General features: G+C 43.5%; 1 protein-coding gene across 1 annotated transcript; it reads right to left on the bottom strand.

Moving 5' to 3' along the window:
• Positions 1-4,002: 4,002 nt before the first annotated feature.
• Positions 4,003-11,180, bottom strand: NPPC (natriuretic peptide C). The gene is made up of 3 exons (XM_030216708.1): positions 10,970-11,180; positions 8,110-8,410; positions 4,003-4,401 (listed from the first exon to the last, which is right to left on the bottom strand). The coding sequence occupies exons 1-2, from the start codon at positions 11,054-11,056 to the stop codon at positions 8,135-8,137; spliced, it is 363 nt and encodes a 120-aa protein (XP_030072568.1). The 5' UTR covers positions 11,057-11,180; the 3' UTR covers positions 4,003-4,401; positions 8,110-8,134.
• Between the last annotated feature and the right edge of the window lie 10,286 nt (positions 11,181-21,466).

Here is a 21,466-nt window from a genome sequence, read left to right as displayed (position 1 = left end):
TATTATTTTCAGTTGGTTTCTTCTTCCATTTGCTGAAGGATTTTCTTTTAGCTCTAATAGCTTCCTTCACCTCACTTTTTAACCACGCCGGCTGTCATTTGGTCTTCCATCCTCCTTTTTTAATACGCGGAATATATTTGGCCTGGGCTTCCAGGATGGTGTTTTTGAACAGCATCCACGCCTGATGTAAATTTTTGACCCTCGCAGTCGCTCCTCTAAGTTTTGTTTTTCACCGTTCTTCTCATTTTATCATAGTCTCCTTTTTTAAAGTTAAACGCTAACGTATTTGATTTCCTATGTATACTTACTTCAAAGCTAATATCAAATCCAATCATATTATAATCACTGTTATCAAGCGGCCCCAGCACCATTACCTCCCGCACCAGATCATGCACTCCACTAAGGACTAGGTCCCAATCAGTAAAAGCCACGAAGCCTTATAGAACTGCTGGATCAAAGATGAAAAACAGTAATTTCTACTGGTGGTTTCCATAAATCAGGGGTCTTGAGAATCTTTCACCATATGACAACCCAAGTAGCACCATGAACCTTGGAAATGCCTGAATGGTTTTTGAATAGGGTATGCACAGCACAGCAGATTTTGTGAAGTGTAACAGAAAGGACAGTCCCAGAGAAGCATTCAAATGTAACGTGCTGGCAAGGACTAGCTTGTGTCTGCTGTAACCCTATCACCAAGTGATTGTATAATTTGGACCGTGTTTCCTTATGGACTATGATAAGGGCTGGGTCTACTATAGTGGCAGCATGAATTGGCATTTTTGCCCAAGCAGCCCTTGCAGTGGAGGAGTAGCCTAGTGGTTAGTGCAGTGGACTTTGATCCTGGGGAACTGAGTTCAATTCCCACTGCAGCTCCTTGTGACTCTGGGCAAGTCACTTAACCCTCCATTGCCCCTGGCATAAAATAAGTACCTGAATATATGTAAACCACTTTGAATGTAGTTGCAAAAACCTCAGAAAGACAGTATGTGAAGTCCCAGTTCCCTTTCCCTAGATGTAATTCTAAAAGGCATTTCAGAAACAATCTTTTCTAAAGTAACCTTTAGTGTAGACTACACAGATTATGTTCTATACTGTACACCAAGCAATTGGGGGGTCCTTTTACTAAGGTGCTCCGAAAATGGCCTGCATTGGTGTAGACGCGTGTATTGGATGTGTGCAGGTCCATTTTTCAGCGCACCTGCAAAAAAGTCCCTTTTTTTTTGCAGAAAATGGCCGTGGTAAAGTTTCACGCATTAACTGGATGGTAATGGACTACGGGCGTACAATGCTGATTACAGCCGTGTACTGGAACATTTCCAGCGCACCTAGTGGCCTTACGTAAAAAATGAAATTACTGCCCTGGCCTTGCGGCTTAGTAAAAGGGCCCCTTGGTGACCTGACCCTGATTATTTATTTATTTATTTATTTATTGCATTTGTATCCCACATTTTCCCACCTATTTGCGGGCTCAGTGTGGCTTACAATAAGACATGAATAATAGAAATACATTTGTTACGACTAAGTTATGGATTACATTGAACAGAGTTAAGCGAGACATTCGAATATCAATGGGAGTATTATGTTTCTGGTCGGTTGTCTGTTCATGTTTCGACCCATGTGTTGTTCCTTCAACATAACCTTTTACTGGATTTTCCTCCAGTCAGGACTACAGACTGATCATTAGAAGAAAGAGTACATTAGGAAGTCTGGCATCCTTGACTTGGAATTTACTCCCTTGGGAATTGGAAAAAAATTGGTAAAATTTGTTTGCGAAGTGGCTAGGGTGACTCTTCCACACAAGAGGCTGGAGTAAAGACTTTGTGTCCTAAAAGGAAATACTTTGCTTCAGCATAAGATTTCTATACTGTCTTTTCGGAAAAGAAACTGGTCAAAGCGTCGTACAATATCAATAAAAACATAAAATAAAGAAAAAAATAGAACAGCATAATATTGGCAGGATAGAAAACTATCATAACCAAGACCAAATACTCAAAGCTTAGCAATCATTCACAGAACACAGACTCATGAGGTCTAAGCATGTCCTGAATGAATGACGGTTTCTGGCTACTCCCAGCGCAGAAAAGTGGCAGAAATATGTGTTCCCTTATAAAACCATTTCTAGCACCTCATATTGTAAGGGGAAAATGCCTAAGGAGTCCTTTTACTAAGGTGCACTGTAAAATGGCCTGCGGTAGTGTAAGCGTGGGCTTTGGGTGCATGCAGAATCATTTTTCAGCGCACCTGTAAAAAATTAAAAAATTTTGCCAAAAATGGACGTGCGGCAAAATAAAAATTGCCGCGTGTCCATTTTGGGTGTGAGACCTTACCGCCAGCCATTGACCTAGCGGTAAAGTCTCATGTGGTAACCAGGTGGTAATGTCCTACACACGCCAAATGCTACTTGGAGCGTGGCCGGAAAAGAAAAATTATTTTTCGGCCATGCGTGTCAGCTGCGCGCCAGAAATGAAATTACCACAAGAGTCACGTGGTAGCCATGCGGTAACTCCATTTTGGTGCACGTACACACTTACACGGCTTAGTAAAATGTTCAGCAATCTCGGATGTTTCCGTTGATGTATCTTTAAAAGGTAAGCAAAGGTGGTCTTAATGAAAATATTGAACAAGTACAGATGTTTCCATTGATGTATCTTTGTAAAGTGAGCAAAGGTGGTCTTTAGAAAGACCGTTAGTGATTGAATTGCTTATGGATGTCACTGTTGTGCGAGAAAACTTTTTCTCGTACGACTGTGGCGGATTGAGAGTATTTGGTCTGTTTTGAAGAGCCTGATCCTGTTCCCACTTTCTGTCTGACTGCGTCTTTCTCTCATGGGACCTTCGTGTTCTTTCCACTTTTGTGGTTTTTCTGTAAATCTTCTCTGAACATATTGTATGTAATTTTCTTTGACCCTTCACCAGATGCTGAACTTCGATCTCCTAAATGCAAAATGTTGCCAGTTATTACTATCTAGTAAAAAAGGCCCGTTTCTGACACAAATGAAACGGGCGCTAGCAAGGTTTTCCTCGGAGTGTGTATGTTTGAGAGAGTGTATGTGAGAGTGACTGTGTGTGAGAGAGAGAGTGTGTGTGTGACAGAGAGTGAGTCTGGGTGCGAGTGTGTCTGTGAGAGAGAGTGTGTGTGAGAATGAGAGTGTGTGCAAGTGCGTATGTGAGACACAGTGAGTGTGAGAGAGTGTGTGTTTCACACAGATACAGTGTGTGTGAGAGAGAGAGTGTGTGTGTGAGACAGACTCTCTGTGAGACCAAGTGTATGAGACCAAGAGAGTGTGTGAGTGACTGTGTGACACATAGAGAGTGAATGTGATACAGAGACATAGAGTGTGTGAGAGAGAGAGAAAGATACTGAGTGTGTGAGAGAGAGAGAGTGTGTGTGTGTGTGTGTGTGTGTGTGTGACAGATACCTCCCCCCCCCCCCCCCCCCCGGTGTCAGGCCCTCCCTCCCTCTCTCTCTGGAGTCAGGCCCCCCCTCTCTCTCTGGTGTCAGGCCCCCCTCCCTTTCTCCCTCCCTCCCTCTCTCTCTCTGGTGCCATGGAGAGCGAGTTGCGAGGGTGTGCTTGGCTCCTTGCGCATGCGTTGTTGTGTTTCGTGTGGCGAGAGAATGAGCACTGGACCCGTGGAGAGTGGCGCTGGTGGCGGGAAGAGTCTGCCTCAGTGTCACGTCGATCATCTGATTAGCGCCGTGAAGAGTGAGTTGCAGGTGGGCAGCGAAAAAGGAGACCCCATGGAGAGGCAGCTGAGCGTTACTGTGCAGGACGCTGAGCTCTGGCAGTGCTTCAAGGAACTGACCAATCCTATTTAATAGAATGCACCTCCAACACTTCTGCTGTCACAGGACCCAGAAGTACAGATGGATACAGAGAGCACGGATGCTTCAGGCTTCACTTTCTCGGCTTCAGAATGTTGGAGGTGCTTTTTGTTATATAGGATAGAAAGATTTTGCCAGTAAATAAAGACAGTATTTCAGGATGTTGATGGAATGACTTTGTTTTGTATTTTTACATTTTGCAGCTATTTTGGACAAATTGTTACAATGTTTGACCCTCATTCATTTACTTACATAAATAAAATTCTTATAAATATCTCTTTATAAACAGTATAAATAGCTTTCCAACATAAATACATTGATGCATGGCATGAATTTACAAGACACAGTGGCACAGCTGGTTCATCAGTCTCTGACACCTGGGCCCTGGTATTCTGAATACAGTAACCCGACAGCTTCGGGGAAAATAAAGTACAACCAAAAACTGTAAGCAATGGCAATGCATCTCCTGGTACTGGTGATAAAAGGGTTTCTTTATTTCAGCTGTTTGATGCTGGATGGAATATTTAAGAGGAGGTGGGCTGTAGCTGTCTCTGAAAAACCATTGTCTAGTTATAACCCTGAAATGAAGAAAAGGAAACAAGGTTAATTTTGCACATTTGTCCCCATCCTTTGATCTCTGATGCAGTCTCCAATCTCTCCCCCCCACCCCCCAGTCCCCTACCATTATTCTCTGCTCACAATGCTACCAGTTCCCTTTATCACCAGCAGGTGGCAGAGTTAGAACAATGAGGTTATATCACACCCTGTGAGCCCCATGTCCTTTTGCCTGGCAGAGGAGCTGACAACAGATGTAGCTCATATACAAAACTAAAATCTATCCAGGTATTAGTGATGTAATAAAGAAATCTGTTCATCCATTCTTGTGGAGTAATTCAATTCAGACAGGGCTGGATTCATTTGCATTGTGACTCCTAAGCTGTAGCATTTACAAATTCCTCCTCGATTAAAGAGGAAATACATTTCAAGGTTAATAAATGATTACAAGTAAAAATATATATATAAATCAATTAATTTCAATAATAAAAATAATCCTTATGATGACTTTACATTGTAATTTTCATTGTTTTCAAATGCATTTAACTTTTTTTTAACGAGGTGACGACTCTTGCAATGTGAGTCCCTAAGCTGTAGCCTGCCTAATTTATAGGTGAATCTGGACAGTTGTTCATTGTTTATCTCTTCTTTCTGCTTTGTCCAGTGTTCTGGATTGGGGGTTTAATTTGATACCTGCAGTGCAGATACAATGGAACTGGGTTTATGCTGCAGAAAAAACTGCCTTTGGCCCCTGTGTATAATATATTATCTGTTCACATCATGAACCACAAGAGGAGAAACCCAGAGCTAAAAAGTGCTACTGCATGCAGTATGGTGGCACTGCTACATTTGTACCCCGTGCTTTTGCACTCATGGCAGGCTCAATGCGGCTTACATATTATATACAGGTACTTATTTGTACCTGGGGCAATGGAGGGTTAAGTGACTTGCCCAGAGTCACAAGGAGCTGCCTGTGCCTGCAGTGGGCATTGAACCCAGTTCCCCAGGACCAAAGTCCACCACACTAACCAATAGGCCACTCCTCCTGCCCAATGAATGAGGTACAGTGGCAGTGGAGAGAGATGTGGGTCCTGCTTTAGATCAGGATTAAAGCTGCCTGTTGTCTCCTGTCTAACAGCATTTCTTAATGTGAAAGCTAATTTCTGTTTCAGATTTCTTATCAACATTGAAAGAAGTCACAGATGTCTCTGTCACCAGGAATCTTTAGCTATACTTGCGTTGCTTATACATGCTGGTGCTTAACCCTTCCTTCTCCCTTTAAAAGCATGGAATAAATTAATTTTCTCCCTCACAATGTGGCCAGGTACTTTCTGCCTATAGGCATTGCCTAGGTCATGAAGGTGCCCTTCAGTTCCAGGCACCTGTGATTTCTGCAGACAGAAAATTAGATCTAGGTAAGTTATTTCTCTGCTCTTCCCCAGGAGCAGGTGCTCCTTAAGCCAGCTAAAAGTATGCATACCCTGTGCAAGTTTCAAACTGGCTAATCCATCCAGATCCTTTGAACACTGTTCATGTGTTTATAGTATACAGTAAGATATACTGTATGTCATATTTCATATATCAGGAGAAACAGAGTCTGACTGCTCTGAGCGGTTTAACTCCATAGGTTTAAGATGAATTTTAGCTCTCTTCATGCCTTTGCAGCTAAGCATCTTCCATGCTTATCACACACCTTTTTAAATCCTCTTACTGGATTTGTTTCGTGCTTTCTTTGTTGTTGTTCTTGTAGCTCAAAGTGAGTTACAATTGGGTACTTTCCTGTCCCCAGAGTGTTTACAATCTTCTGATTGTACCTGAGACAATACAGGGTTGAATGACTTGTCCAAGGTCACAGTGAGCAGCAGTGAGATTTGAACTCTGGCTTCACAGGCCCTCAGCACACTGTTCTAACCACTAGACTACTAATTACTCCACTGGATTTATCTCTAACACCTCAGCAGGGGTGTAGCCAGCCCTCCAATTCTGGGAATGTCCAAGGATGGACTGGGGAGGGGGGAGAAACACATTCCTCCCTCCTCCTCTCTCACACCCCACCACCACTAAACACCTTTGCTGGGGATGATGCCAAGGTCCCACCAGCCAAATAAATACAGGTGGCCAAGCCGCTCCCCTCCTCCATGCATTGGTTTCTTAAGGCAGAAGTCGGTGACATGCTTCAGCCGCGGATGCTGGGACTTCTCATGCATGCGTGCTCCCTTATATGGTCTGTAGCCCCGCCCAGCGCATCACAGGATGCACTGGGAGGGGCTGGGCGCTGCCATTTTGCGGCGGTGTCAACCAGGGAGAGGAGGGAGGCAGGCTACCTTCCTCCTCCAACTAAGGTAGGGGGGCCGGGAGGGGGTTCTTTTTAATGGACACCTTTTTAAGCGGCCACTGGACCACCAGGGACCATTTTCTGGGGGTTTGGGGGGGGCTGGAGACCCACCGAATCTCCAGACCTCCCTGAACCTGGGGGAATGGGATCATCAGGGGGACCAGAGGTCCGCCGGACCCCCCTGTTGCTCACTGGGAGGGAGGGAGGGGGTTTAGCCGGCGGCCACTGGACCACCAGGGACCATTTTTCGGGAGTTTGGGGGGGCTGGAGACCCACCGGATCTCCAGCCCTCCCTGAACCTGGGGGGGGTCATTGTCGGGGGGGGGGACCTCCAGCCCCCTGTTGGTAGGTTTGCTTTGGGGGGGAACGGGGGCCTGCCAGCATACAACTGCATGCTGGACAGGGCTCACCATTCCTCCCCAATGATCTGCAAACCCTAACGCCAGCTCGGAGCTGGTGTAGGGTTTGCCTCAGCCAGCGACCCAAATTTTGGCGTGCTGACCGCTGATCATTGGCGATGAATGCGCTAAGCCCTGCTTAGCATGCTACTTTCGCAAAGAGCAATGCGCTCGAAGGCTCTGATCATGGGGTGCTAGCAAACGTTGGTGCTAGTATGGCGCTAGCAGCCTCTAGCGCCGGCGTTTGCTTTTGATCATCTGGGTATAAGGATAATAATGGTTTGCAGCCCCTAAGGAAGGTCATCATGCAACAGTGACACCCAGTGTTCAGCCCTGGTGTCCACATGTTTCACATGCCATAGAGCGCTGAGGGCTTTTGATGTGATGTCTGGGTTTGTATCACCTGTAAAAGGCCTGTTCCTTACTTGTGGAATATGGCAGCAGGTGAGGACCACAAGGAGCCATTATTTTTATTTTGTTACATTTGTACCCTGCGCTTTCCCACTCATGGCAGGCTCAATGCGGCTTACATATTGTATACAAGTATTTATTTATTTGTACATGGGGCAATGGAGGGATAAGGAGGTGCCTGTGCCTGAAGTGGGAATTGAACTCAGTTCCTCAGGACCAAAGTCCACCACCCTAACCACTAGGCCACTCCTCCACTCTATCTAATGTCTGCCCAATGTACTTCTTAACATAACACCACAGACCAAACGGACATAGAGCAAAAGAAAATGCAAAGCTCCCCCCCCCCCAACAAAAAAGCAGTTAGTATAATTTTCAGAACAAAGTGATTATAAACTTTCTATGAAAACAAAAATAACAGAGGCAGCAAAGGGAAGGCAATATCCAAAGACTGAATCCAGGTATCTTTTATAAATTCTGCCCCTCTGCAATGCACTACAACTAATTGACTTTCTTGCCCCCTTGATCAGGTGCAGGATATCTGTAAATCTATTCTCAGTGCAGCCAGAGAATGACAAAAGGAGATTTACCTTTACACCACTAGGTGGCAGTGGTCTAACATCCCAAGTTGCTCAAGGCTCCTATTCGGTCCAGTTTCAGGCCAAAGCAGCCCTTAGAGGTTGAGCCTTTTTTGTTGTTGTTATTTGTGACTTTTCGTTTCTTGATGTTGGGATAATTATTCAACACTCGGGCCCAAGTCGTCTGGGATCTGGAGTCGATGTGCAGGTCCCTCAGTAGCCGGGATTGGGATTTCAGGCTTCCAACCTTGTCTCCTCTGTCTCTAGATGCCAAGTATTCTGCCAGCTCTTTATCCAGGATACTGCGCAGTGACTGCAAGAAAGGACAATAAAACACACGTATTAGAGATCGTGAAAAGCAGTGGCGTAGCTAGATGGGGGCCTGGCCCCCCCCAAAAAAAATTGCTCTGGGTCATGAAGGTCCCCAACCCCCGCCAGTTGAAGACTTCATTCAGCGCTGCCTGCCCTGCTCTCTCTTCCCCTCACGTTAGGCACGCTCCTTTTAGTGTATTTGAGCTAGGTATTTGCAGCGGGGGTTGGGGACCCCCACCAGCCAAGATGTTACAGTGGAGGCAGTGGGCGGCATAGGGGGGAGGCGAGGTGGTGGAGGGGGTGGCGGCAGAGGGGGGTGACCAAAATGTGCCATCTCGAGGTCTGGCTATGCCCCTGGTGAAAAGGAAGACATATCTCCCACCAGCTCTTGTCTCCCACTAGAGAGCAGAGCAGCAGGAATGTGGACAGAAAGACATGTAGAAGCCCAGCCGACCCTCCTGAAAGATTAAGTGGTACCTCAGCAGATGTACTGGGCTTGGCATCAATATCTCCTGCACGGACAGCTCCTTTCCCCATGAATCCATTTCTTGCTCTTGCATGGAATGATGTACTAATAGGTGTTGAGAGTGGGATTGCTTTTGACTCGTAACCACTTGTATCCACTCGCCTCCACCTACCCTCCTCTCCTCTTTCCTCTACACATTAATTGATTTGCTTACTTTATTATTTTTGTCTATTAGATTGTAAGCTCTTTGAGCAGGGACTGTCTTTCTTCTATGTTTGTGCAGCGCTGCGTATGCCTTGTAGCGCTATAGAAATGCTAAATAGTAGTAGTAGTAGTCTTTTGTAACCAGAGCTAATATTGTGATGTCATAATGCCTCAGTCCACCAATAAGAGCCAACCTCATCAGTGATGTCACAATGGCTTGATTGTCCTATACTTGGCTCACTTTTATTACATAGCTCTTTGAGCAGGGACTGTCTTTCTTCTATGTTTGTGCAGCGCTGCGTACGCCTTGTAGCGCTATAGAAATGCTAAATAGTAGTAGTAGTAGTCTCTTGTAACCAGAGCTAATAGTGTGATGTCATAATGCCTCAGTCCACCAATAAGAGCCACCCTCATCAGTGATGTCACAATGGCTTGATTGTCCTATACTTGGCTCACTTTTATTACATAGCTCTTTGAGCAGGGACTGTCTTTCTTCTATGTTTGTGCAGCGCTGCGTACGCCTTGTAGCGCTATAGAAATGCTAAATAGTAGTAGTAGTAGTCTCTTGTAACCAGAGCTAATATTGTGATGTCATAATGCCTCAGTCCACCAATAAGAGCCAACCTCATCAGTGATGTCACAATGGCTTGATTGTCCTATACTTGGCTCACTTTTATTACATAGCTCTTTGAGCAGGGACTGTCTTTCTTCTATGTTTGTGCAGCGCTGCGTACGCCTTGTAGCGCTATAGAAATGCTAAATAGTAGTAGTAGATGAAGGAAATCTTACTTAAAATATTCCCCCCCCCCCCCCCTCTGCCATCTTTTGGCATTTCATGCCTATGAAGGAATTCAACCCTCAACTCCTCTGATGGAGGCTGTTCCTATGCAAGGTTCAGATCTTTATGATGTGCAGAAAAATGATCACAAGTCTTCCCCCTCTAAGGTCTCATCGGTTCCAGCCTCCTGCATTGTAGAAGTGGGGGTGACCCTCCTCAGGAGCCTGTCATGACTATCTTAATAATTCCTCTGCTTCTTTATTTATTAACATCTCAGATTCCTTATTTCATTCAATCATGACCTACACTGTTCTGGCTTTTTCTTAGTAACAGAGACTGTATTTAAGTCCTTTCCAAAATCTTTCATCTACAACCTCCCCCAACCTCTAAGCCAGGGGGTTATGAGAGCTGTTCTCCTCCCTTCCCTCAGAGTCAGCACATAATATCAGCAAAGGCTGTATGGAAGAACTGGGATTGAAATGGGAAAGTGACTTTTTGTCTTCAGAGGAGAAGAATTAAATCGTGAGGACTCTTGAAGATGCCCCTGATCTTGAGGGAAGGTGGGTGGGAAGAGAGAAAGAGAAGTTCCAGGATGCTGAGGGAGCCAAGTATTGGAAGAGACCCTGAGATCCAGTACCCCACCCCACACATAGGCAGTTCAGAGCAGACAAGGAAGGGGATGGGCTAGGGATCAATTGTGCAGGGTTGTTTTGTTTTTGTATTGGGGGGTGGGGGGAGGTAATGCCACGGAGATGCAGATTAGGGTTTTTCTTGCAGAGAAACGGGGCGCTTTCAGGTCAGAGAGAAACAAATGAGATGTAGAAAATCGGGTTCGGGGTGAAATCTGGAAAAACAAGTACTAGAGCTTCACAAGCTTCTGTGCAGTATTTATCTCAATGGAAAAGGAGCTTTTATTTTACAAGCTTTGTGCTGATTTATCCAATGCTTCTAGCAACAACAACAAAAAACCTAGTTTCCAGGTGTGCACATAACCGTGCAGTGGGAATAAATCAGAGTGAAAGAGTGCCCCAGGATCTCAGCCCCACAGACTGAAATCTGCATTTCCCTCTTAAAAGCAAAGCCAATTAGTTGAACAGCTAGTGGGTGCTTACCTTCTGTTGGTTCAAGGGTTTTGCCTCCAAACTTATGCACAGTGCAGCCAGCAAAAGTCCACAAGCCAGAACGTGCTTGATCTGCATTCTGGGTTCCACAATGGTACCGGTGCCGCTGGAGCTAACAGAGAGACAGATAAAGCCCGGAGTGGAAGAGCTGGAAGTTGGCAGCTGCCTATTTAGTCAGGGTTTCTGAAGTTCCTCCTTTCTGGGAAGTACAGGAGTTTGTCTGGCTCTTGGCTCTTTTCAGGCATTTTTATAACCCAACCTGGTGATGTCACCCAAACTCTGGTCCAATCCAACTCCACTCTACGCCTTTTCTCGACAGCAGGAGCACAGAAATCTTAGAAATATTTTTTTTAAACTTCAGATAAATGAAGATCTGATTGTGTTTAGGTATTTTCCTGTGCCATCTTCCTTCAGCCCACTTCTCTGCCTGGATTTCCTCTGGTGGATATTTTTGGGGGGCATTGATGTGACAAGGTTTAGGGGCTGTTTTCTACAATTCCCCTGAAGGGAGTCCCTCAGCAGTGTCAGTCCTGGAAGTCTGAGCTGATGAGAGAGAAAAACTCCTTCTAGTAAAGACTGCAAATCCATTTAGTCCCTCTCTGTCTCTTTTGACATCTCCCCTCCCCCATGCTGCCCCCTCCTGCTGTGGCCACTCAGACTCCTTTGGATAAAGGATCTGAGATGCAGAAGATCATCAAAGCCTGAAATCTGCTTCCAGCATGAAGTCCTGAGAAAACTATCTGATTCCAGAACAGAAAGTGAGGATCCCAGTGGAGACAGACAAGCAATTGTGCCCACCTGAGCCTAAAGTGATTGCATGAATGTGCTGGTGTGAGAGAAGTACAGAGACCCCTGGGTCGCTCTCTTCTCACCTCAGTCACCCTGTTTATGTCTGCTTCACTATTTGCTATACCAGACTCAGTGAGAAGGCATCGGAGTGGCTCACGATTTTCAAAAAGCAAATTCAAGAAAGAAAGAAAGAGTAAATGGGAGGATTAGAAGTGAAGTCAGTGTGAGATGAGATGGAGTGGAAAAGAAAAAAACAGGCTCCAGCTAACTCCTGCCCCCCCCCCCCCCCCAACACACACACACAAAATATCAACAGAAACTAACCCCACAAAGGCCTGGAAAAAGAAATGAGAGTTCAATATTCAAACTCCATTGTCAGTGTTTCATTGAAATAGCCAAGGCATCTGAAATCATATTCGGATATTCAGCACAGGTTGTCAATGCCTAATATCCAGGTCTAATGGGGAGGGTCTTGATTAACTGGATTACAGTGATATTACTTGGATATTTGTCCAGATAACGTAGGACAGTTGTTTGCTGAAAATGTCTGTACACAGTTCTGATGGTGATATCCAGTGCCGTTACTCGGATAATCATGTGGGTAACTCAGGAGAGCTTTGAAATTTCAAAATTATACATCAAGCAAATGCCATCATTAAATCTTACAAGAAAATAATGTAGATCACAAGTCATATATGTTGCCAGGCAGTTCTTACCACCTCTGAGGAAATGGGAGATCAGTAGGACAGTCGAGCAAGGGCTGAAGCTTTGTTTAGGGACTGTAGAAGTTGTTCTCTTCTCCTAGCTGGGCTCTGACAGACTCTGCAGTATATTAGGTTGGAAACTAAAGATGCCCTGCTGTTACAGCACAGATGCGTTTATTAGATATTTCATTAGTATTATTCTTGTATCGTATAATCTCTCTTATTTGAATTTCAATGCTGTTAAATATTATTATTATTTGTTACATTTGTATCCCAAATTTTCCCACCTATTTGCAGGTTCCATGTGGCTTGCATAGTACCGGAGAGGCGTACACCGACTTCGGTATGAACAATTACAAGGTGATGTAGTGGTAGAATAAGGATCATTGGAACAGACATATAGGGAATCGTTGAACTGAAGAGTTATGTATATTTTTGATCTTGTTTCATGAGTGTCCTATTATTAGGTTTTAATTTGCTGTGTTTACTGTATTTATGTTCATACTTGTACATTTTACTCTTGTTATGCTGTTAACAAAATTGTAAGTTTGATGTTAAACTATACCTACTGAACACTGCCTTGGATGAATCTCTTCATAAAGGCGGTTAATAAATCCAAATAAATAAATACAAGAAGAAAGAAAGAACCCTTAGGACAGCTTTTCACTGAGTGGTGAGTCTTCTCATGACGAGCAGAAGCAGGAATAGAGCTGGAAGCATAGAAGCCAACTTTTCAAAATTACTGGGGTGCTAAACCCAACAGAGGTTCTTTCCCTGGACACAGTTCAAGGAGTTTGTTCAATATTGGAGGTGCTCATCCACCGACAAAGCTGGCTCCTATGTAGTTCCTTGGGCTACAGAGAGATGATGGGATCTGGAGGGATGTAAAGACTGAAAGCATCAGACAAATATTCAGATGAGCCCCAGGATGTATTATTTACCTACTGCTAAAAAGAAACTTCAAGAGGTCGACCCAATGTGGGTCAACGTTTGGATGCTCTGGATATTTCTTCTGTATTGGAGTCAACTGGTGTGGTAGCCGTGTTAGTCCACCCTTAAAGGTAATAAATAGGAATAAATCAAAACAGAGAAAATAAAATAATGCTTTTTTTATTGGACTAACAATACATTTTTTTATTATCTTTCAAAGAAGCTAAGTCCAATAAAAAAGGTATCATTTTATTTTATTTTCTATGTTTTGATTTATTCCTATTTATTACCTTCTGTATTGGAAAAATCAGAGTCACAACTAGTTATTCTTGTGACTTTAATTGCAACTATGGCACTTGGTGTAGACCAGGATTAGTTTCTAAGTATGTCTGTAAAAAAAATTGTTTAATTTGAATTTTTAGAATAGTCTCTCTGACTCTCACCTATCCACCCCCATCCTGTTAGACTGTCACTGAAATACTTTGATGTTTCACTCATATATACTGTCATCCACCAACTTTTGCTTATTTCCTATCTGACGAAGAATGGCAACCTTCGAATGCTAATCAAGAAATGTTTTAAGTTATGTCCAATAAAAAAGGTATCATCTTATTTTCTTTTCCATGTTTTATTTTGTTTTATTTCTATTGATTACCAGAATAAAGTTCAAAGTATCTACAAACTTTGAAGGAAAGTATATAGAATCCATAACTAGGTCTTCACACAAGTATGTAAATAACAATTATTATTATAAACCAAATATTAATTTACACAAGAAAAGCATAAGGAAGTGCACTGTTATTTCAAAAAAGCCCTTTAAATCAAGTTATGCTAATCTGGATGTTAATCAGCAGCAGTTCCTTTTCCTTCCAAGAAAAACTGAGATGGTTGAAAAAAATGCACATATCTAACATTATTTAAAGAAACAAGACATAGGTATGGAGATTACAACACTTGTTGGTGAAAGCAAGAAATGTTTCCTCCTGCTCTGTGTAGATTTTGAGACATCAGGAAAGATGGACATTTTCCCTCCCAGAAAATTACACTCAGTCTGAAAAACAAATGGAATAATGTGTCTTTGTGCTGTAGGAAAACAATTAAGACTATAACCAACTCTGGTTATAGTCTCCTCTATAGAAGTCTCCAGAATATTTATCAAATTTAAACTATTCAATGGTAGCTCCACTTGTTTTGATCATATTAAAGAGCTGCTTCACTTCTTAGGTGGCAAAATAATATAGTAAATCATATTTAAAGGAAGAAACCCAGAATCTTCACATTTAAGAAACTTATAATGCATTTCCTTTGGTGTGCATGTAAGCAAACTTGGAAAATTCAGCAGCTTTAAGTTCAAGCATTTTGTATAATTCTCAAAATTTCCAGTTCTCTGATACAATATAATTCTATCTTGGTTAAAAGTCATTTGAAGGGATTTCACCTGTTGAAGTTGGGTCTTGAAGTCCTCCACAGTAGTTGCTGAAGGAGCAAAGTCTCAAGCTTTTGCAGACATTCTGAATCCTGGAGAACTGCGGGTAGGACCACCTGGCTTCCAGAACTTTCCATATAGAATCCAGGGTAACTTCAGAAGGCTTCACCAAAGTTGGTAACATGGAAGCCATCTGCCATCTGAGATTCACCAGTAGGTGGCCTCTGATCTGCTGGAATATGTGCCCCAGGAACTTCTCTTGGCATCCCACCCAAAGCAGTTTGCTCTGCCATTGCAAACTGTCCACCAGCAGCTTCACCCTCAGGCATGGGGAGGGTTGAGGGCCAGCAGGGTTGACTGATACTTTGCTCCCGAAGCCCGGGCTCTTCTTCTCATTCTGGGCAGCCATAATGCCTTCTTGACTGCAAGTAAAGGCGGTGATCTCAGATTGCCTGAGGCAAGAGAGTCAGACCAATGGGCGGGCGTCACTTCAGCATTATAGGTAAGGAAAAAATTCAAAGGAGCAGAGAAATCATCTCAACAACCGCATGCTATGGCAGCCATCTTGGCCCCATCTCATGCTCCTAAGTATGTTTTTTAAACACCGTGAGGTTGAATTTTGGAATATTCTGGTAGGATTTTCCAAGATCTAACTAAGGAAATTCAGAGAAGAATAGAGTTTATGTTTTAAGGCCAGAGGTACTCCAGTTAGGAGCTCCTTCTTTCTGAAATATCTCTGTGTGTTGTCAAATACTGATTGATCTGTTGAAAATGTTTTTTTTTTTTAATCTGCCCCAGTTCATTGCTTTCAACACAGTAGGAGGGTGATGGATGCTCCTCTGTGTATCTTTTTAGGCCATAAATTGCTGAAATATATGATTGTTTTTTTTGCTGAAGTGCTACCCTGGTGGGGGGTTTTGGGTTCAAGTAACAGACGATGTTTCTTTGTGATTTTCCTATTGGATCTTCTAGTGATATTGAGGATTTGATGCTTCAGAGGTTTTGTTTTTTTCTTGAGTAAATCATTTTTTTCTGTTTGGGTTACTTTGATACCTACTAAGCATTGCTATACAAGTGTCAATACTTGAACTGTAAAATTGAAATTATCAATAAAAATCAAATGTAAACATCTTACATGAGTATTTTAATTTTGAGCTTAATTCTATAGGTAACTGGTTTCTTAGCAAGGAGGGGTGATACAGTTGAATGTATTTCATGAAGGAGCAGCTTCACTGCAGTGGTTTGAATCATTTCAGATCTTTTCAGTGCAGAGAGTTTCAGGCCATTATATAAAGAATTACATTAGTCAGTACAGCTCTGTCCAAGTGCAGGAAACGCAGCCTGGCAAAGATAAGGTCTAACCTCTGAAATGCATTTGAGTACCAAGAAACAAGTCTTAACTACTGATGAAATATGGACATCAAACGACAACTGGGAGGCAAAGAAGGAACCCAGGATGGCTATAGGATCATCAAATGGAACAGGCTGCCCAAGAAGAACCAGGAAAGAGCTGGGCGAATTTGGCCAGCCCATGATCCATATTGAAGTCAGAATGATTGAATATTTTGACACCCAACAGACAGGACTTAACAAGGATCTGGGTTTTCTAGCCCATTATAAACCATAAAGTTGTATTTCTCTGTTTATCACTCTCCTCTTACCTACCCACACCCATCCTGTTAGACTATCAATGAAATGAAATGCTTTGATGTACCCATGCATACCTCCTACCCACCCCCACCTTGCTAGACTTTGATGCTTCACTTATATATACTATCAACTAACACATTTGCTTATTTCCGATCTGACGAAGAAGGGCAACCTTCGAAAGCTAATCAAGAAATGTATTAAGTTATGTCCAATAAAAAAGGTATCATCTTATTTTCTTTTCCATGTTTTATTTATTTTTTTATTTCTATTGATAACCTTTAAGAGTGGACTAACATGGCTACCACACCTCTCTACTTGAGAATTAAGTTGTCCTTAACACATCTGAATACTGCTTCCGAGCAGTTTAGTTTATTGTGATATACCGGTTAGGACGTGTCAGAACAGCGGTTTATACACACACACTCACACCCTACTTTCAATGTCTTTCACAACCCTGTCCTCACTGGCAATACCCCCAAAACACACACATCCATCCAACACAGACAGCCCCACATGGAAGAAAAGGTCACAGGGACAGATGAGGAGGAGGAACCAGCCTTTTTTTCTGTGGCCTAGATTTCATTCTCTGCTGCTTGGAGCCAGTGTAAACCTCTCATCAGGAGAGTTATACCATCATTCGTTCACTTAGTTCATCCTCAATGCAAATTTCACCCTTGGCCCCAATTAACTTCCAGCCTTCGAGCTCCCTCCCTGCTGAAATGTTGATAATTAAACCCAACAGTATTATCACCCCAGTCAAAACGATCCTGCAGAATTGGACTGCAGACCTTTTAAATATTAAATTGGGTTTCTTGTACGTATACATCATAAGGGTGATTTCCCTGGGCATCTGGCCATTGGGACATTGTCCGTCTTCCCTGCTGGTTCTCGGAACTACAAATATGGATAAAGTAATGCGATTGTTGTGTTAGTCCACTTGAAAATAGAAATAAAAGATCGGACATGATGGCACGTTTCCCCTTCCTCCATTTGCACACCTGTCTGCGGGACTTTGTGTGAAGAGATGTAGTAAAGAATTGCCTTGGTAAGGGACTATGTGACTGTATGAGGGCTATAGGAGATGCTTTGAGATATATCATGCACCTGGGGTGGACCACCCCCACCACCCTGCCCTCGGTATGCCACTGGAGCTCAGCAGTGTTTTTCAGCACTAGGGAGGTACCTTCCACAACTGGTGCCAGATTCCGTTATAGAATAGAAGCGTAACCCAGTACTGTTACGCATCCGCAGTTACTTCAGCCATAGATGTGGCGTAACTACAGCCACGTAAATGTAGGTTATGTGCAAAAGCAGGAACCTTGCTATGCTGTACCCTTCCCCCCTTGCATTTATACTTTCAACCACTAAGGTGCACCACTGTGGAATAGCATGTAGATGCCCTCCTGTAAGGGTAAGTGCGCTCGTACGTGATTGCTAGGGTTCTGCATATTTACGCACGTGACTGGCACTAAATGTGATCAAATTCCCTTCATGTTCATAAATTTGAGCTCATAAATCTAGGCAAAGCTTATACGAGTAACTTTTAAGCTCCTAAATGAAGATGAATTTTCTGCTCGAGACTTAGGAGTTGATATTCAAAGTGATTTAACTGGTCAGAAATGGTTCCTACTAATTTTCAGTGTCTCTTAACTGGTTAGTGCCAGTGAAAATAAACCATTTAGCACTGAACTGAAAAACCGGCTATTTCAGGGGGCCACTGGTGTGGATTCTGCACTTGGCTGGTTAAGTGCTTAACTGGCCAGGGTAACCCCATGAAAGAGCCGGTTAGGTGCTGAATATCACACTTACGCTGCATACGTCTAGTAGCGCTATAGAAATGATAAGTAGTAGTAGTATTAACCGGCCATGTGTTAGCCAGCTCTGCAAACCCCAAAATTCAATGCTGCTGGCTGAATATCGAGCCCCTGTTCTCTTTTGTTAACAGCATAACAATAGTAAAATCACCAAATATAAACATAAATCCAGTCAATGAGATAAACGCGGAGACGGCAAATTGAAACCTAGTAATAGGGCTAAAGTGAAACAGTATCAGAAATATAAACATTTAACAGCACTGTAGAACAATCGTGACACAGAAATAGGACAAATGTCAGCAGAATAGAAACAATATCCTAATAGACAGCCTGGAAGAACATTCAAATAACACAGAAAAGACAGAACGGGGGAAGTGACGACTCTGTGCTCAGGTCAGACCAGAAAACAACTGTATCTGTGAATGTGCTGGAAGGATATTCTGCATATTAATATATGCACTGCAAAAATGTCATGTACTGAATACACTGATATTTATGCATCGAATAACATTCCAGCATAGGCTCACAACATGCTCAGACACCTGTGCATGCGTCTGATCTGATGTTGTCTCCATGATTAGTGCACAAGTTCTGCTTGCAACAGATTTGCATATGGATAGCTCACAGCATTGGTGAGCAAAAATTGAGCCTAACATTTGTGTTAAAAGCTCTGCTGTCAGCCATTGGCACATGGCTTTATCACACGCTTTCTGCATTGGTCTGTTAGGTAGTAAGTTCTTTGGGGACAGGGAAATTCCTACTGTACCTGAATGCAACATCCACTCTCTCCATTCCTGGATAAGAGAAAAGGAAACCACAGAGCACTGGTGGGACAAACCCAGAGAAAGTGTCCCGGAAGAGAAATAGCCTTTCAGTTAAGATAGAGATCTGGTCTTTTGGAACCCTACATTATTTTTGCACCACCTTTTCCTTGTAGGGAATTGCTGGCTGCGTGAAATCTTGGGACGTGCAGGGCTCCACCGAACTCAGCCTTTGCAATGGGAAAGAATAACAGCAAGAAGTAATCCTCACGTAGAATCACAAGTGTTTGCTCAAGATACAAAGGAAATGTTCATTCACACATGAGGTAATACCGATAAGTCCTCAGCACTCAACGCCTGCCTGCCAGGGACTGGCAGCTGCTCTCTGGATGTGCCCAGCCCTGGCCTCTCACCACACCTGCCTGCCCTCATGTCCCACTTCCCGCTTACTTAATTTGTCCGCTATGTTTCTCATATTCTTGTGTTATTATTAATTGTATTTCTATTCAGCCATGGCAGTAGCCAGGGCAGAGCAATGTAAGCCACATTGAGCCTGCAAATAGGTGGGAAAATGTGGGATACAAATGCAACAAATAAATACATAAATATTGTTTAACACCACCGAGACCTCCCGCTTCACTTTTTCCTAGATACATTTTCGACAGCCTACAAGTGTAAAATTGATTATATTTTGATCTTGAAACTGATAAACATCCTGATGCTCTCTGAAGGGGGCACACAGTGCTGTGTTAGAGAGGACATTGAAGGGGAGAAGTTATCAACATGGAGTTATCTGGGGTGGACTGGGAATTGACTGGACTATTAATACAGGCTGCACATCATACTAAAAGCACTTTCTGGAAAACCACTCCATCTGTTGAGTACTGGAGTATTCAAGGGACGGAAATTGCTTTTTTGGAGGAGTAGCCTAGTGGTTAGTGCAGTGGACTTTGATCCTGGGGAACTGTATCGGGCAATCAAGCCATTGTGACATCATTGATGAGGTTGGCTCTTATTGGTGGAATGAGTGGAGGAGTAGCCTAGAGGTTAGTGCAGTGGACTTTGATCCTGGGGAACTGTATCGGGCAATCAAGCCATTGTGACATCATTGATGAGGTTGGCTCTTATTGGTGGAAAGAGTGGAGGAGTAGCCTAGAGGTTAGTGCAGTGGACTTTGATCCTGGGGAACTGTATCGGGCAATCAAGCCATTGTGACATCACTGATGAGGTTGGCTCTTATTGGTGGAATGAGTGGAGGAGTAGCCTAGTGGTTAGTGCAGTGGACTTTGTTCCTGGGGAACTGTATCGGGCAATCAAGCCATTGTGACATCACTGATGAGGTTGGCTCTTATTGGTGGAATGAGTGGAGGAGTAGCCTAGTGGTTAGTGCAGTGGACTTTGATCCTGGGGAACTGTATCGGGCAATCAAGCCATTGTGACATCATTGATGAGGTTGGCTCTTATTGGTGGAAAGAGTGGAGGAGTAGCCTAGAGGTTAGTGCAGTGGACTTTGATCCTGGGGAACTGTATCGGGCAATCAAGCCATTGTGACATCACTGATGAGGTTGGCTCTTATTGGTGGAATGAGTGGAGGAGTAGCCTAGTGGTTAGTGCAGTGGACTTTGATCCTGGGGAACTGTATCGGGCAATCAAGCCATTGTGACATCACTGATGAGGTTGGCTCTTATTGGTGGAATGAGTGGAGGAGTAGCCTAGTGGTTAGTGCAGTGGACTTTGATCCTGGGGAACTGTATCGGGCAATCAAGCCATTGTGACATCACTGATGAGGTTGGCTCTTATTGGTGGAATGAGTGGGAGGAGTAGTCTAGTGGTTAGTGCAGTGGACTTTGATCCTGGGGAACTGAGTTTGATTCCCACTGCAGCTCCTTGTGACTCTGGGCAAGTCACTTAACCCTCCATTGCCCCTGGTACAAAATAAGTACCTGAATATATGTAAATTGCTTTGAATGTAGTTGCAAAAATCTCAGAAAGGCAGTATATCAAGTCCCATTTCCCTTTCCCTTATGACATCACAATATCAGAAGTGAGCCAAGTGTCGGACAATCAAGCCACTGTGACATCACTGATGAGGTTGGCTCTTATTGATGGAATGAGTGAAGGAGTAGCCTAGTGGTTAGTGCAGTGGACTTTGATCCTGGGGAACTGTATCAGGCAATCAAGCCATTGTGACATCACTGATGAGGTTGGCTCTTATTGGTGGAATGAATGGAGGAGTAGCCTAGTGGTTAGTGCAGTGGACTTTGATCCTGGGGAACTGGGTTCAATTCCCACTGCAGCTCCTTGTGACTCTGGGAAAGTCACTTAACCCTCCATTGCCCCAGGTAACATAGTAACATAGTAACATAGTAGATGACGGCAGAAAAAGACCTGCACGGTCCATCCAGTCTGCCCAA

This window comes from Microcaecilia unicolor, chromosome 10 (genome assembly GCF_901765095.1).
Source record: "Microcaecilia unicolor chromosome 10, aMicUni1.1, whole genome shotgun sequence".
In the NCBI taxonomy this organism is placed as follows: domain Eukaryota; kingdom Metazoa; phylum Chordata; class Amphibia; order Gymnophiona; family Siphonopidae; genus Microcaecilia; species Microcaecilia unicolor.
Note: the sequence above shows the minus strand (reverse complement) of the source record. Positions and strands in the feature narration are given on the sequence as shown.

Excerpts from the sequence above, each read along its gene's own strand:
- NPPC (XM_030216708.1), bottom strand. The coding sequence starts at position 11,056 with ATGCAGATCAAGCACGTTCTGGCTTGTGGACTTTTGCTGGCTGCACTG. Across the intron at positions 8,411-10,969 it reads AACCCTTGAACCAACAGAAG|TCACTGCGCAGTATCCTGGA; the intron begins GTAAGCACCCAC and ends CCTTTCTTGCAG.